The sequence below is a fragment of the Nicotiana sylvestris genome, chromosome 10, assembly GCF_000393655.2.
Source record: "Nicotiana sylvestris chromosome 10, ASM39365v2, whole genome shotgun sequence".
Taxonomy (NCBI): domain Eukaryota; kingdom Viridiplantae; phylum Streptophyta; class Magnoliopsida; order Solanales; family Solanaceae; genus Nicotiana; species Nicotiana sylvestris.
This window is the reverse complement of record NC_091066.1, coordinates 59,811,406-59,826,015: the sequence shown is the minus strand read 5'-3', so window position 1 is coordinate 59,826,015 and position 14,610 is coordinate 59,811,406. Positions and strand designations below refer to the sequence as shown.

The 14,610-nt window shown below is 33.6% G+C and overlaps 2 protein-coding genes across 2 annotated transcripts; one reads left to right on the top strand and one right to left on the bottom strand.

The window, feature by feature from the left end:
• Window positions 1–5,607: 5,607 nt before the first annotated feature.
• Window positions 5,608–10,520, top strand: LOC138879399 (uncharacterized). The gene is made up of 13 exons (XM_070159009.1): window positions 5,608–5,743; window positions 5,819–6,489; window positions 6,573–6,719; window positions 6,809–6,907; window positions 7,482–7,623; window positions 7,714–7,953; window positions 8,034–8,262; window positions 8,310–8,482; window positions 8,601–9,003; window positions 9,599–9,728; window positions 9,831–10,061; window positions 10,151–10,341; window positions 10,424–10,520. The coding sequence occupies exons 1-13, from the start codon at window positions 5,608–5,610 to the stop codon at window positions 10,518–10,520; spliced, it is 2,889 nt and encodes a 962-aa protein (XP_070015110.1).
• Window positions 10,521–12,464: 1,944 nt separating this feature from the next.
• Window positions 12,465–14,165, bottom strand: LOC138879398 (uncharacterized). The gene is made up of 3 exons (XM_070159008.1): window positions 13,390–14,165; window positions 12,874–13,071; window positions 12,465–12,807 (listed from the first exon to the last, which is right to left on the bottom strand). Exons 1-3 carry the CDS (start codon window positions 14,163–14,165, stop codon window positions 12,465–12,467), a joined length of 1,317 nt encoding a protein of 438 aa, XP_070015109.1.
• Between the last annotated feature and the right edge of the window lie 445 nt (window positions 14,166–14,610).

The following is a 14,610-nucleotide window of genomic DNA, read 5'->3' as shown; positions in this document are numbered from 1 at the left end:
TACAATCACAAGTCAATGCATCAGTTATGTGATTCAAACCATGAGTCAATTCATGCATCAGCCTAAAAGATCATACTGGGAAACTGCACTTAGAGTGGTTAGATAATTAAAGAGTACTCCAGGTCAAGATATGTGGCTGAAGACTGGGGTTGTGACTGAGTTAAGTTGTTTGTGTGATTCAGATTGGGATGCCTGCCCCAATACACGCAGGTCAGTTACAGGTTATGTGATTAAATTTGGAGATTCTTTGATCTCTTGGATATCCAAGAAACAACAGATAGTGTCCAGAAGTTCTGCTGAGACGGAGTATCAAGGCATGGCTTCAACTGTAGCAGAGATGACTTGATTGTTAGGCTTGTTTAAAGAGCTGGGAGTTGCCATTCAAGTTCCTGTTACAGTCTTCAGTGACATCAAATCTGCTACGCAAATAGCAGCCAATCCCATCTTTCAGGAACGTACCAAACATATAGAGATTGATTGTCATTTCATTTGAGATAAGATCAAAAATGGTATCGTCAAAACAGTCTATTTGAACACTCGAGACAAGTTAGCTGATCTGCCCATAAAAGGGTTGTGCCAAGCTCAACATTTGTTTCTTTTAGGCAAGCATGGTCCGCTAAACATCTTGCACCCTCCAGCTTGAGGGGAAGTTTTATGACTTGTAATTGTTAGTTTGTTAGTTAATCTTTAGCTAGCTAGCTGTTAGTTGTAATTGTTAGTTTAGTAATGATGATGTGGCAGTGTTTTATTGGTTAAGTTAATTAGTTAGTCGGTTAGTGGAAGTCTTGTATATAACGACCTTGCACAGTACCTAATGAAACAATAGCTTTCATTTTGCCTCTGAAATGCTCTCTTCTTCTCCTCTCTAGAAACTTCCTCTATTGAAGAACCTGTCAAGCTTGAGGCTTCAAGTGAAGATTAACACTGATTTTAGTACTTATGCACTCAGCTATTACATAAAAGAAACAACAAGCACTAGCCTTTTTTTTGTAGGCTTTAGAAGCGAAAAAATGTCTTTTGAAGTTCATTTTGACAACGTAATGACTATTTGTGCGCCAAATTTAAAAAACTGACTACACATTAAATAGCAGGGTCAAAACTGGCCACCTCATGCCACTTCTACCTAGAACTAGAAAATGCTTTGTTCTCAGAAAAGCCATGTGACTTGCGAGGCCCATAAACAGAGTTTTCAAGGGACTTAAGAGTTGAGCTTGGAAGTGGATTTTACTATAGTGCAATGTCTAGACTTAGGGCCCGTTCCCATAAAAAAAAATTCACTTTTTTTCGAAAATATTTTATTTTTCGAAATTAGTGTTTGCCCATGAAAATTTCAATTTTCACTTAAAGATGAATTTTGGAATTTTTCAAAAATTTGAAAACCTCAAAAAAGTTATTTTTCAAAATTTTCACTTCAGATCACTTACAAAAATTCAAAAACAACCCAAAATTGTATTCATGACCAAACATAACTCTAATTTTCAGCTACCATTTTTACTTAATTGATTTTTCCTCTTTTTTCCGAATTTTTATAATGCTTATGTCCAAACGCTCACTTAAACACAACAAGTAGCTTATCTAATAACATTGACGATAATCTTTAATGAACGGTGAGTAACTTGTTATACAAGGTTTAATTAGATCCATAGGGTAAAAATTCGTTATACCGTTAGGACATATAACTTAAGTCAATTGAATAATATCAAAAGACATTACCCATTAAATATCACATATACCATCCAGAATGCGAAAAATAAGTAGTTTCGTCCTTCTATATAAGTATGTACATAATCACTCATTAAAAACTCAAAATAAATATTATTTCCTTAATTGCAATACTTCCTAATATTTTACATTACAAAATAATAATTTATAGTATCTTTTTTCCTGTTGCTTAATATATACTCCGTAGTACTTTATTTTACATAAAAGATTGAAAAACAAATATGAATGCATTGACTTTGGTACTCCTAAAGCTGCAATTTTCTACTTCAGCAGTGGAACCTGCTTTTTCTTTTAGCTAAATTGCCATCATCCTAATTATTACAACGGGAAAATGGTCAAATATATTTTTGTATTATTAAAAATCATTTAAATATATTCTCCATTTTATTATCCGTTCAATTAAGACTTTATCATTATACTATAATACAAATATGCCCATAATTTAGACGGATGGACATGTCAAGCTGAGAATTAAATAACTCATCCCCAATTTTAGTACCCTATTCCAAGCTAAACCCACCCACCAACCTAAATGAGAAAAAAAAAAAGGAGAAATATATAAACAATCACTTTAAGTTATTTTCGACGATTAGTTAGACACATTAACTGAGTCCATTTTCAGCTAAACACTTCATGCATTCACGAAACAAGATCAACTAAACACCTGATCCTGTTAGCCCCACCGTGTGAAATGCACTCTCCAGGACACGAATTGCCTACCTAAAATTAGGTTTATCTTTTTATTCCCCCTAAAAACAATATGGACCCACCCGAAATCACCTTCTTCTTCAAATCTTTTCCACCCATCTCCAACTTAAACCACCATTATTATACACCAACGAAAAATGCACAAAAAAAACTCACCTTAAGCTACCATTTCTTATACTACCAATTAAGAAAATTATAATTCAAGTAGGACCTTCGACTCAACCGCTAGATATCAACAGGGGAAAATTTCCCAATTCTTTTCACCCACTTCCTTTCTCCCTTTAATCGAAGCAAAAGTGAAAGGATATGTAATTTCTGCTACTAGTGAATAACAGAGAGGAGAGTGTGCTTAAGAATTTCACAATACTCTCATTCGCTTGATTTTCAAACTGAAAAATCATAGAAAATCCTCTATGTAAAAACCCAAAAAAGATTGAAGATGAAGGAAATATCTATTTCCGCTCGCACATGGATGGCTATTTCTTCCGCCATTATTAAGCGCAACGAAAGAATTTGAGATGATAAAAGGAGATATTGGTTGGTGATTAAGAAGGAGATATATTGGAGCTTGTGCGGCGCTTAAGTTTCTTGACTGAAACGAATGAATTTCATTAGTGTTTGGATTCAGTGTTTGGTGGAGAAACGTTGATGTAGCAGTGTTTTACGATGGCTGGAGAGTGTGACTCAAGGTGTAGGGATGGCATTGGGGCGGGGCGGGTTTCGACTTAACCCACAAAATTTCAACCGGCCCGCATAGTATTTGCACCCGCCCCACCCCACTCATTTTTTAACTGAATACATTTGGAAAAAAAAAAGATTAAGAACAATTAAAACAATCCATTGCGGAATACTGGTTCAATTTTTATTGCTTTAGCTTGACAGTACCCACGTTTTACTTAATAAATATTTTATGCATCTTAACTTTTTATATTTTATATTATAAATCTTTATGTTATTTTCCGTGTATTCAGACTTATATTAGAAATTGGAAAAGAACGTATGTCAAGATCAATTAATGGATATTTCAGTTTGATAAGTAAAACAGATTTAGAATTAATTGAGAACTATATGTTAGATATTACAATTTTAGAATTTCCATACAAAGATGAAAATCTGACGTGCAAACATTTCTTTCAAATATTATGAAACTTTGTTTGTTATATTGCGTCGGTTTCCTCTCCTGAAAGGCTCAAAAATGAGTTTCCTTCTTTGATAAAAATTTTAAACCCGCACCCACAAAATATTTTTAAAAAATTATTTCAACTCGCCCCGCCCCGCAACCGCATATGCTTAAACCCACACCGTCCCGCACCCGCACCAGTACTGCCCCATTGTCATTCCTATCAAGGTGGTTTCATGGTTGTTTTGGGGTGAAGCCCGCGGCTATTGGAAAGAAGAAGATTTAATTTCTATTTTTTTAATAAGAGTATTTGTTTTAAAAACTTATGTGTCATTTAATGATTGGTCTGTTTGATACATCATTCGCGATCGTAACTCACGCATGAGGTTTATTGGATCCGATGTATAGAAGACATACTTTTGTGAATAAATGAGGTGTCTGGCTGAAAATAGGCTCATTTAAGATGCCTAACTAATTTTTAGTAACAACTTAAAAGGATCATTTATGTATTTCGTAAAAAAAAAAAAAAAAAAAAAGTTAAAGAGTTGAAGACATCTCCTATATAGGAAGTGCGGTAGAAATAGGTGAAGCTAACTGGACTTTGTTGACATGCCTTCTTAAATAGTGGGGTTATTTCGGTAATTGTGTGTGAAAGGCTTTTTCTGACTGGTCCACGTTAGTTGGTTGCATTTTTAGTGCACAGACATTCTTAGTAAAAATAGCGTGTAGTAGCCACTAATTAAGGGTGTTTTTAATTTTTATCCACTAATTATAATGCTCAACAAAAATAGCCACTACTAATAGGAAAAAGACAACTTTACCCTTTCTCAATGCATATATTCCGAAACCCTTGTTTTTTTCATTCAGAAGAGGGAAAATTTGAGAGCGAATCTTTCAGGGCAAGCTTCGTGTGTTCTCAGCATCTGTATCATCCTCGCATGCAAACGAGCTGCAGTTAATCTTTCTTCTTCTTCATCTTCTCTGTCATCTTCTCTGAATCGAACGATCGAACTAGTAATTTTTTTTTGTTTTATGCATTTTTGTTTTTCTATATGTGTAATCGCGATCAATGTCGTGTCAAGTATGTGTGAAATTTCAAAAATGATCATTATAAGTTGATTCAGTGTCGGAAAAGTAGCGTATTTTTATGATATGTTATTCAGAAATTTTTGGTGTTGAAATGTGAAATGTGTTTGTGGTTGATTCAATATATTTGATTATTTAAGGACATTTCATAAAAATAGTCGTATAAATTCATAAGCTTATTGTGTTTATGAATTTTTAGTTAACTGTGTTCATGAAAGATAAGGACCAAACGACATTAACTTTTGAAGTTGGAACTCAAAGTTAAGGACTGAGTGTCCTTAACTTTTGAACTTGAAACTTGAAGTTAAGGACCAAGTGTCCTTAACTTTGGAACTTGAAAGTTGAAGTTCAGGACCAAGTGTCATTAACTTTTCAACTTGAAACTATAAGTTAAGGACTGCTTGTCCTTAACTTTTTAACTTGAAACTTGAAGTTAAGGACCAAGTGTCCTTAACTTTTGAACTTGAAACTATAAGTTAAGGACTGCCTATTCTTACCTCTTTAACTTGTAAATCAAAGTTAAGGACTAATTGTCCTTTACTTTTGAACTTGGAATTCAAAGTTAAGGACTGCATATCCTTAACTTTTAAACTTGAAACTTGAAGTTAAGGACCAAGTGTCCTTAACTTTTGAACTTGAAACTATAAGTTAAGGACTGCATATTCACCTCTTTAACTTGTAACTCTAAGTTAAGGACTAAGTGTCCTTAACTTTTGAACTTGGAATTCAATGTTAAGGATTGTCTGTCCTTAACTTTTTAACTTGAAACTTGAAGTTAAGGACCAAGTGTCCTTAACTTTTGAACTACAAATTTGAAGTTCAGGACCTATTGTCCTTAACTTTTTAACTTTAAACTTTAAGTTAAGGACTGCTTGTCCTTAACTTTTTTACTTGAAACTTGAAGTTAAGGACCAATTCCCTCCAACTAACTGTAAGTCCTAATATTTATCTTCTTTTTCCTTCTTTGTAATATGATAATAGAAGGAGATCGTGTGTTCAAGTTTGATGTTTGGCGTAATTTTATGGTGTATTGGAAAGGAAATTTACAGTATAAGGAAACAATCAAAAGTTTTTTGTCAAATAGGCAGTGGAAGAAGTTGAGGGATGGTATTTTTGGCAACTTCTTCCAATTATAAAGTGTGAAGTTCTGTGGTAAACTTATTCACTGTATATTGCTTTCAGAAATTGTAAATAATGACCCTGATTCGATGACATTCAAGGTTTTTGACCATGAAATTAAGTTTACACATGACGCATTTCATATAATTACTGGTTTGAAGTGTTATTCCTCACCGGACATCAAAGGTTTACATGAAAAAGAGAATAGGCTTTCGAAAGTCTATTTCCCCGGAAAGGATAGAGTGGAGTTGGGTGATTTGTTTAATTTTATTACTAGTCACCCACATGGTACAGCTGCAGCATTTGTAGGCAGCGATGATGATGTTGTGACGTTGGCAACAATTTATTTTGTTGAATCTGTTTTGATGGGCAAGTGGAAGAATAGGAATGTGTCCGAGCAGATAATGAAAATTGTAGACGATGATGAACTCTGCTCTCCTTTCAACTGGGGTTCTCTTTCTTATGAAACATTATTAAAATCATTGAAGAGTTGTTTGAAGCCGAATGAGAATGAGACTGAGAAAGAGAAAGACAAAGATAAAGACAAGGATAGATACACTATACTTGGCTTTCCTTTTGCCTTTTGTGTTTGGATTATGGAAGTAATTCCTATTTTCCAAGAAAAACAATTTCTGAACTTCCAAGAATCTGGTTATCCTCGGATGTTATGTTATTCGGAAATAAAATCTCCACAGTTTGATTCTCTGTGTAAAAAATACTTCCATAATGAAAATGTAAGTCAATCTAATTACTAGCTATTTTTTTATTTATTTGTTTTAGTTCTGAAAACTTATGTTTATTTTTTGTTATATAATAGTTGTATAAGTTGATCGAGGTGTCACCATTTATTCCTGTTGAAGAAGATACAGAGCCTCTTAGTGTGGACGAGCCAATTTCTCAAGATCAAAGCTCGATGCCTTCTTCCACACAATTTGATGAAGTCATGCTTAAGGAAATTGTTAAAGTAGGTTTTCTACCTTTGAATAGCATTAGTTTTTTATTTGATTATTTTTTGCTTACGAGACTTTTTTGTTTTTATGTTTTTTGATTCAGAGATTATCAGAGAGTTTTAAGAAGGATCTGCAAGCTGAAGTTTCTAGAATAAATCAGAAAATAGTTGTAGCAGAAAAAAAGATTGAGAATGAAATCATGGTAATATCATCAATTTCAGTTAGTCCAAGTTCAGGACTTTGTGTCCTTAACTTTTGAACTTAAAACTATAAGTTAAGGACTGTCTGTCCTTAACTTTTTAACTTAAAACTATAAGTTAAGGACTGCTTGTCCTTAACTTTTGAACTTAATACTTGAAGTTTAGGACCAAGTGTCCTTAATTTTTGAACTTAAAACTATAAGTTAAGGACTTCTTATCCTTAACTTTTGAACTTGGAATTCAAAGTTAAGGACTGTCTGTCCTTAACTTTTGAACCTGTAATTGAAACTTAAGGAATGTCTGTCCTTAACTTTTTAACTTGGAATTCAAACTTAAGGACTGCATGTCCTTACCTTTTGAACCTATAATTCAAACTTAAGGACTGCATGCCCTTAACTTTTTAACATGTCCTTAACTTTCTAACTTAGTTTCTTTCTCAGGATTTAAAGAAAACTCTAGGATGAAAGCTTGATACTTTGTTGAAGATTTATGGGAAACCTGATGAAAGGAACATAGAGAGAGAATCTAGTGTTCCAATTACTAAAGATGGAGTTGATGATCACTGTCGTGGTACAGAGCCTACTATTTCAATTAACAAAGATACAAGGTGGTGGTGAACGTGATGAAATGGATGTGCATGCAGAAGTTCTATATGAACGCGATTTTAGAGATGCACATCTAGATGATGAAACTGAGAACGTCACTGATATTGGGAAAGGTTAGATATAGATTTTGAATTTTTTTCATTGAAATTTATATTCAATAGCGTAATACATATAAACTTTTTTGTGATTACAAATATTTGTAGAATCTATTAATGGAGTGGAAGTTCAAGGTGTAGGAGAATGTCAAGGCCAGGAAAATCTAAAAGAGACAGGAGTAATAGAAAAAAATTGTAAATGTGGATTGCAATATCAGGAGGATTTAGAAAGTCCATTGGGAACAAGTGTCAGTGAGATTGTATGCAAATGCTTAGAAGGAACATATGATCTGTCTACACCTCTGTCATATAAAGAAAAATTTGGAGTTCAAACTTGTGACAATCAAGGTTAGATAAAATTTTCATGATATATTGAATGTTAGTTTTAGTGAATTATTAGAATGGGTATTAATTGCGTCGCGTTACAGAATCTTTTGAAGCTGCAAGGGAAGAAGTTGGTGTGGAGTATCAAGAGAAAAGTGGAGTACAATCTCAAGACCTAGAAAATACCGAAGGAACAAGCAGAAGTGAGATTGTTTCCAAATTCATAGATGGAACATGTGATCTCCCTACACCTCCCTCTCTTACCGACAATATTGGAACTCAAGAAAATGCTAGTGAAGATAATAATGTAATTGATCTTGACTATTGCAAACGGTTAGATAGTGTTTTTTAATTTTATAAATTGTTTGTTTTAATTAAAGATTAGTGACAAGTACTAATTGTGTTAGTTGTTGTAAATATTTTGCAGAATCTTGTGAACTTGGAACTGAAGAATATGGAGAACAATTACAAGATAAAGAAAATGTGCAGCTGGAAGATAAAGAAAATGATGCAAGCAATATTTTATCTGAATTGTCTCTTGAAAAAACACAAGGTAGTGTGAACAAGACATGTAATTATTGTATCCTAAATATTATATTCATAATTGAAATTTTGTCTCTTCATTTGACGACTTGCAGCAAACTAATATATTTATATAGTGTTGCCTGCAGAGGAAAACAATGATGAAGATCCTAACCAATATACGAGGAAAAGAAAGAGAGATAGTATTGGTTATGATTGTCCGTCATTTTCTATTCTTACTCCTACTCCTCCAAGTACACGAATGAGCATTGATGGGGGTTTGCCTATGGAGGTTGAAGGAAATATTAAAGAAGAGCTTTGTCCAGGTAAAAGGAATAAGAAGCTTAGTTGGCAGTTGAAATCTCCTTTTGATCAGGAAAGAAAAACAGGAACATCGATGGCAGACAATCAAAATACTCCCAAGATTTCAGGTTGGATAAAATCAACATATACTCGTAGGTGTATCTTTCATTATGCCATAGATGATGCAAAATTATTGAAGAAATTCATTGTGTGGTTGGGCAAGGAGAAAAGGAGAGGTCACAAAAAAGAGTATGTCTCTTAATGTATTTCAGTATTGATATTGAAATTGCTAAAGTTAAGTGTCCTTAACTTCTGTGATTGTAAGTCTAAGTTTAGGACCAAGTGTCCTTAACTTTTGAATTTTAAAATCAAAGTTAAGGAGCTACTGTCTCCTTAACTTTTCAACTTGGAAATCAAAGTTCAGGACTAAGTGTCCTGAACTTTTGAACTTGTAAGTCAAAGTTTAGGACCATGTGTCCTTAACTTTCTAACATGTTCAAAGTTAAGGACTTCCTGTCCTTAACTTTTGAACCTGCAAGTCAAACTTAAGGACTGTCGTCCTTAACTTTTGAACTTGATACTCAAAGTTAAGGACAGAGAGTCCTTAAGTTTTGAACTTTGAACTCAAAGTTAAGGACAAAGTGTCCTGAACATTTAAACTTGTAAGTTTAAGTTAAGGACCATGTGTCCTTAACTTTTGAACTTGAAACTCAAACTTCAGGACCAAGTGTCCTTAGCTTTTGAACCTGTAATTCAAATTTAAGGACTGTCTGTCCTTAATTTTTCAACTTGAAAGGCTATGTTCAGGACTAACTTCTAACTTTGATATTTTCAAAATTTTCAGGGGACAAACTAATATATATGCTGATGATAATGGTATGAGAAAGAATCCATACAAATTGTATCATCAAAAAATCAGTAGCAAAATGTTCTTCCTTGAGCTTTTAGATAGTAGCTTTGTACTTGATGATAAGGTTAGATAATTTGCAAGGCATTTATTTTCTTTATTCTTAATTTATCATTTTTAATTATTTTATGACTGATGGATTTGTTTTATTTTTTGCCTTTTTATGAAGCATATTGACATTACCCTATATTATCTGAGAAAGAAGGAATGCTACCACCCTCACGACCATCCTTTTCGTTGCACAACTACTGGTATTCTTTTTGATAACTATATGGTGCTTGTGTATAAAGATTTTAGTGAAGATGCTACTGATGACTTTTGGTGTGCTGGTGATAATCAGTTGTTTCTGACACCATATGTATGGGGGGACAGTCGTAGATGTGGAATTGCTTGGACAGAGGTTGACAAAATCTTTTTTCTGTGTCGGCTTCCTTCAGAAGATGATAATGTTGTGACACACTTTCTTTTGGGGTATTGGACTTGAATCAGAAAAAGATTGATGTATACGATTCCTTATATAGTGAGCCATATGAGACAGGAATGAATCACATGGAAATGTATACACGCATGATCCCCCACTTGCTAAAGTTCTCACAGTTTGACAAACATCACAAGTCTTTTGGAAATGCCTTCAACAAATTTGATATTCAGTGGCAAAGATTACCACACCAAACTGGATCGTACATGTTGTTATTTGTTATATTATTTATATGTACTTTATATTTATTGTTTAATTCACTGCATATCTTACATTTTTCTTAGGACTGATTGTTGTGCATTCCTGATCAAGTATGTGGAGTTGTTGATGATTGGAAAGGATGTGGAGAAATTCCAACCTGAAGACATAACAAAATTTTAGAAAAGAACTTGCCGCAAATCTTTGGCCACATGGTGAGTGGAAAAGAAATTCTGGTTATGATACACCACCAGAAAATGTTGGCGATGACTATGAGAGTGAAAATGAAACTTGTTGTCCAAAGGAGTTGTAGTTTAGTTGTAAAGAAAGTTAGTTGTGGTTGATCTTTTATATAAAATTGTTGTAAAGAATCCATATGAATTCTGCAAGTTCAGAAAACTTCTGAAATATTCTGTAAATTCCTCAAAATGCACTTATATTTTGTTTGCATAGCAAAAAATTTTGTCACAGCTATGCAAAATTACAATTTCAGAAGTAATATCAAGGCATCATGTTATTAATTTCTTTGTTTCTCTCAAGTGTTGATTTGTCCATGGAGTTTGTTAGTATTAGTTCAAGAATAAGTGTAATTGAACTTCAAATTGAAAGTTAAGGACCAAGTGTCCTTAACTTTTGAACTTTGAACACAAAGTTAAAGACTGTTTGTCCTGAACTTTTGAACATGTAATTCAAACTTAAGGACTACTTGTCCTTAACTTTTGAACCTGCATGTCAAACTTAATGACTCCCGTCCTTAACTTTTGTAAAGTTAAGGATAAACAGTCAATAACCTTTGAACTCAAAGTTAAGGACTACCTATGCTTAACTTTTGAACGTGAAATTCAAACTCAAGGACTGTCTGTCCATAACTTTTTAACCAGCAAGTCAAACTTAAGGACAGGCAGTCCTTAACTTTTGAACTTTGAAATATAAGTTAAGGACTGTATGTCCTTAACTTTTGAACTCGTAACTCAAAGTTAAGGACTGCTTGTCCTTAACTTTTGAACTTGAAACTCAAAGTTAAGGACAGACAATCTTTAAGTTTTGAACTTTGAACTATAAGTTAAGGACTGTGTGTCCTTAACTTTGAACCTGTAACTCAAAGTTAAGGACTGTCTGTCCTTAACTTTTGAACCTGTAACTCAAAGTTAAGGACTGCCTGTCCTTAACTTTTGAACCTGTAACTCAAAGTTAAGGACTGCGTGTCCTTAACTTTTGAACCTGTAACTCAAAGTTAAGGACTGCTTGTCCTTAACTTTTGAACTTGAAAATCAAAGTTAAGGACTGTCTGTCCTTAACTTTTAATCTTTGAACTCAAAAGAAACAAAAAGAAGGTAAGCAGAAAGAATTTTGGTAAATTCAGACATCTGCTCAAATAAGAATAATCTAAATGAATCCAATTTATAGCAAAAACTTAAAGAGTCGATAAACATAAGTGGATATATCTACTATTCTCTATGCTTTCTTGAAAATGGATGGACTGTCGGAGAATATATATAAGCTGTTCTATTATGACCAATTATTCTGCAACGACCACATTTGAAATTTATTTTTGATGACTCCGTAGCTGGAATGTGCCTTTTCTTTTGCCTTCTACCTGGTGGCACTTTAAAATCTGGAGGTTTAACAATTTGTGACTTAACACTCTCTGGTACAATCCACGAATCAGTATGTCCTACAGGATGTATTTGTAATTCATATGTTTTCAGCCAAGATTCCTTTAAGTACCAGTGCGAACAAAAGTTGGACTTCTTGATGTTTCTCTTCTCGATAGCTGCAATTGTATGTATGCATGGTAATTCATCAAATTGAAACTGAAAACAATCACATGTTCTTTTATTTAAGTCCACAAAGAAAGTTATTCCTTCTTCTTCAACTCTAGAACGCCATGAATCAACGGGGAAGACCTTTAATGTTGAAAAATTATAAGTTAGTACATTATGTTAAATTATATTAAAATCATAAGCTAAACATAGAACATAATACTTACATTCAAAGTAAATGCTAAATCTATTTTTTCGTCAATTCCTCCTCTACCCAACAAGAAACATCATAAAAAGTTTCTTCTGCTTCGTTTCTTCTTTCATAAAACCAACGTTGTAGCTTCACTTGAATGAAATCCATCATTCATAATATAGGTAGCTCCCTTGCTTCTAATAGGATAGAATTCATTGACTCAACTATGTTTGTTGTGAGCATGTCATATCTTCGTCGTGGACTACAAGAACGTGCCCAGCTTTCCGGTGGTTCTTCCATCAAGTAGTCATAAGTTTTCTTATCTACTTTTGCTATATCTGACATGTATAGATCAAATTCTTTGCGCCTGTATACTCTTGCAGCACTTTGGAAAAGTTTTATGACCTCATTTTTCACCTTCCTTCGCTTTAGGTTCTGCTCCAATTGATAGATGCAAATCCCATGATGGCTTTTAGGATATACCTTTGCTATGCCATATGCAATAGCTTGATACCTGTCTGATAAAAAAATTAAATTCTCATGGCTCCCAATTGCATTGCGAAGCTGACTAAAGTATTACTCATAGGAATTGTTATTTTCAGATTTTGCTATTCCAAAGGCTAGTGGAAAAATTTGGTTATTTGCATCCTTTGAAACTGAAATCATTAACACACCACAAAATTTTGACTTTAAAAAAGTTGCATCAACAACAATCACTGGTCTATAATGATTCCAACCAGCTATTGATGTTCCATATGCATAAAACATATAAAGAAACCTGAAAATACAATATAAAACAAGGTTAACAGAAGTTAAGGATAGGTAGTCCTGAACTTCAAATTACAAAGTTAAAAGTTAAGGACAGACAGTCCTTAACTTAGAGTTTCAAGTTATAAAGTTAAGGACATGCGGTCCTTAACTTTGAGTTCAAATTTCAAAACTTAAGGACATGCAGTCCTTAACTTTGAATTACAAGTTCAAAAGTTAAGGACAACCAGTCCTGAACTTCTGGTTACAACTCAAAAGTTAACTGGTTAAAGACAGCATGTCCTAAATTTTATAAAACGTACTAATAAACTTTTTTTTTTTGATTTACCTGTTGTTGTCGTCTATCTTTATGTTAGTGTAAGTTACAGGGTTTTTACTTCTCATCAGATACAAGTATGAAGACAATAATTCATAATTCTCTTTGAGAGTTCCTCTTATTAAAGCAGAAGCAAGTTGAATAGCACGCCACGCCTTGTGATACCCAATATCTAGTCCATACAATTTTTGCATCTCTGCCATGGCAAAAGCTGGTGTAACTTCAAACCTTGGGTCTCGAAGATTGTCGATAATGTAACCACTAATCAACTTTGAAGTAGCATCCCTTTGATCAGCTTTCATAGTGTTAACAGAACAGTCATGCTTTTTCTCAATCTTTACTATCTTGAACAGTGTTGAATCTTTAATTCTGAAAGCACGCACACACCAACAACACCTATCATCATTGCATTTCAACGAATATCTTGTTGAGCTTGATCTAACAACCTTGAATTCAAAATGTCCTTTAATTGCTATATTCGAAAAAAAGTTAATTATACTCTTCTTCTTGTCAAATACTGATCCGACTTTTATTTCATCCAATAAAGTATTTTCTCTTAATATCGTAGTTGGGGATTCTTTTTGTTTCAAATTTGATCTTTGTCTAGTTAGTTGAGTAGAGGTTTTTTCAGCAACTTCTTCGATTACTGGTGCACTCTCTAAGACTTGAATTCCCAAAGCTTGTTTGTTGTCAATCTCTATAATGCTTTGTCCTTCTACTTGAATAGAATCAAATGTTTGAAGCACCTCTTCAGTTATTGGTTGAGCTTCAACCATATCTATTTCCATTATCTGTTGGCATTTGTCTTGATTGTCATGTTGAGTTTCTCTTTGACATGTGTTTGAAGCACCTCTTCAGTTATTGCTTGAGCTTCAACCATATCTATTTCCATTATCTGTTGGCATTTGTTTTGATTGTCATGTTGAGTTTCTGTGTTGACATGTTCATTGCTTGTTGATCCAAAAACTCTTTCCGAAATATCAACAACGACAGCCCTTGAAGAATGAATGAGTTTTTAGTAACTCTATACATATGTGAAGATCTAAATCTTTGGATACAAGCATTCCCTTGCTTGTTCCAAGGTTGATATCAAACCATATCACTGCTTCAAACTTGTGTCTATCCAATTCAATAACTTCAAAGATCTGTTTAATGAAATCTTCAAACCGAATTGCCTCAGGTACCAGAACAAGTTTTGTTTGATGGTCAAGATATTTATAGTCTTCAGTCCAT

Coding starts and splice junctions, on each gene's coding strand:
- LOC138879399 (XM_070159009.1), top strand. CDS start 5,608: ATGATAATAGAAGGAGATCGTGTGTTCAAGTTTGATGTTTGGCGTAAT. Junction 8,483..8,600: donor GTCTCTTGAAAAAACACAAG/GTAGTGTGAACA, acceptor TGTTGCCTGCAG/AGGAAAACAATGATGAAGAT. Junction 10,062..10,150: donor GTGGAATTGCTTGGACAGAG/GTTGACAAAATC, acceptor GACTTGAATCAG/AAAAAGATTGATGTATACGA.
- LOC138879398 (XM_070159008.1), bottom strand. CDS start 14,165: ATGGAAATAGATATGGTTGAAGCTCAACCAATAACTGAAGAGGTGCTT. Junction 13,072..13,389: donor AAGATAGACGACAACAACAG/GTAAATCAAAAA, acceptor TTGTATTTTCAG/GTTTCTTTATATGTTTTATG. Junction 12,808..12,873: donor GAAAATAACAATTCCTATGA/GTAATACTTTAG, acceptor TTTATCAGACAG/GTATCAAGCTATTGCATATG.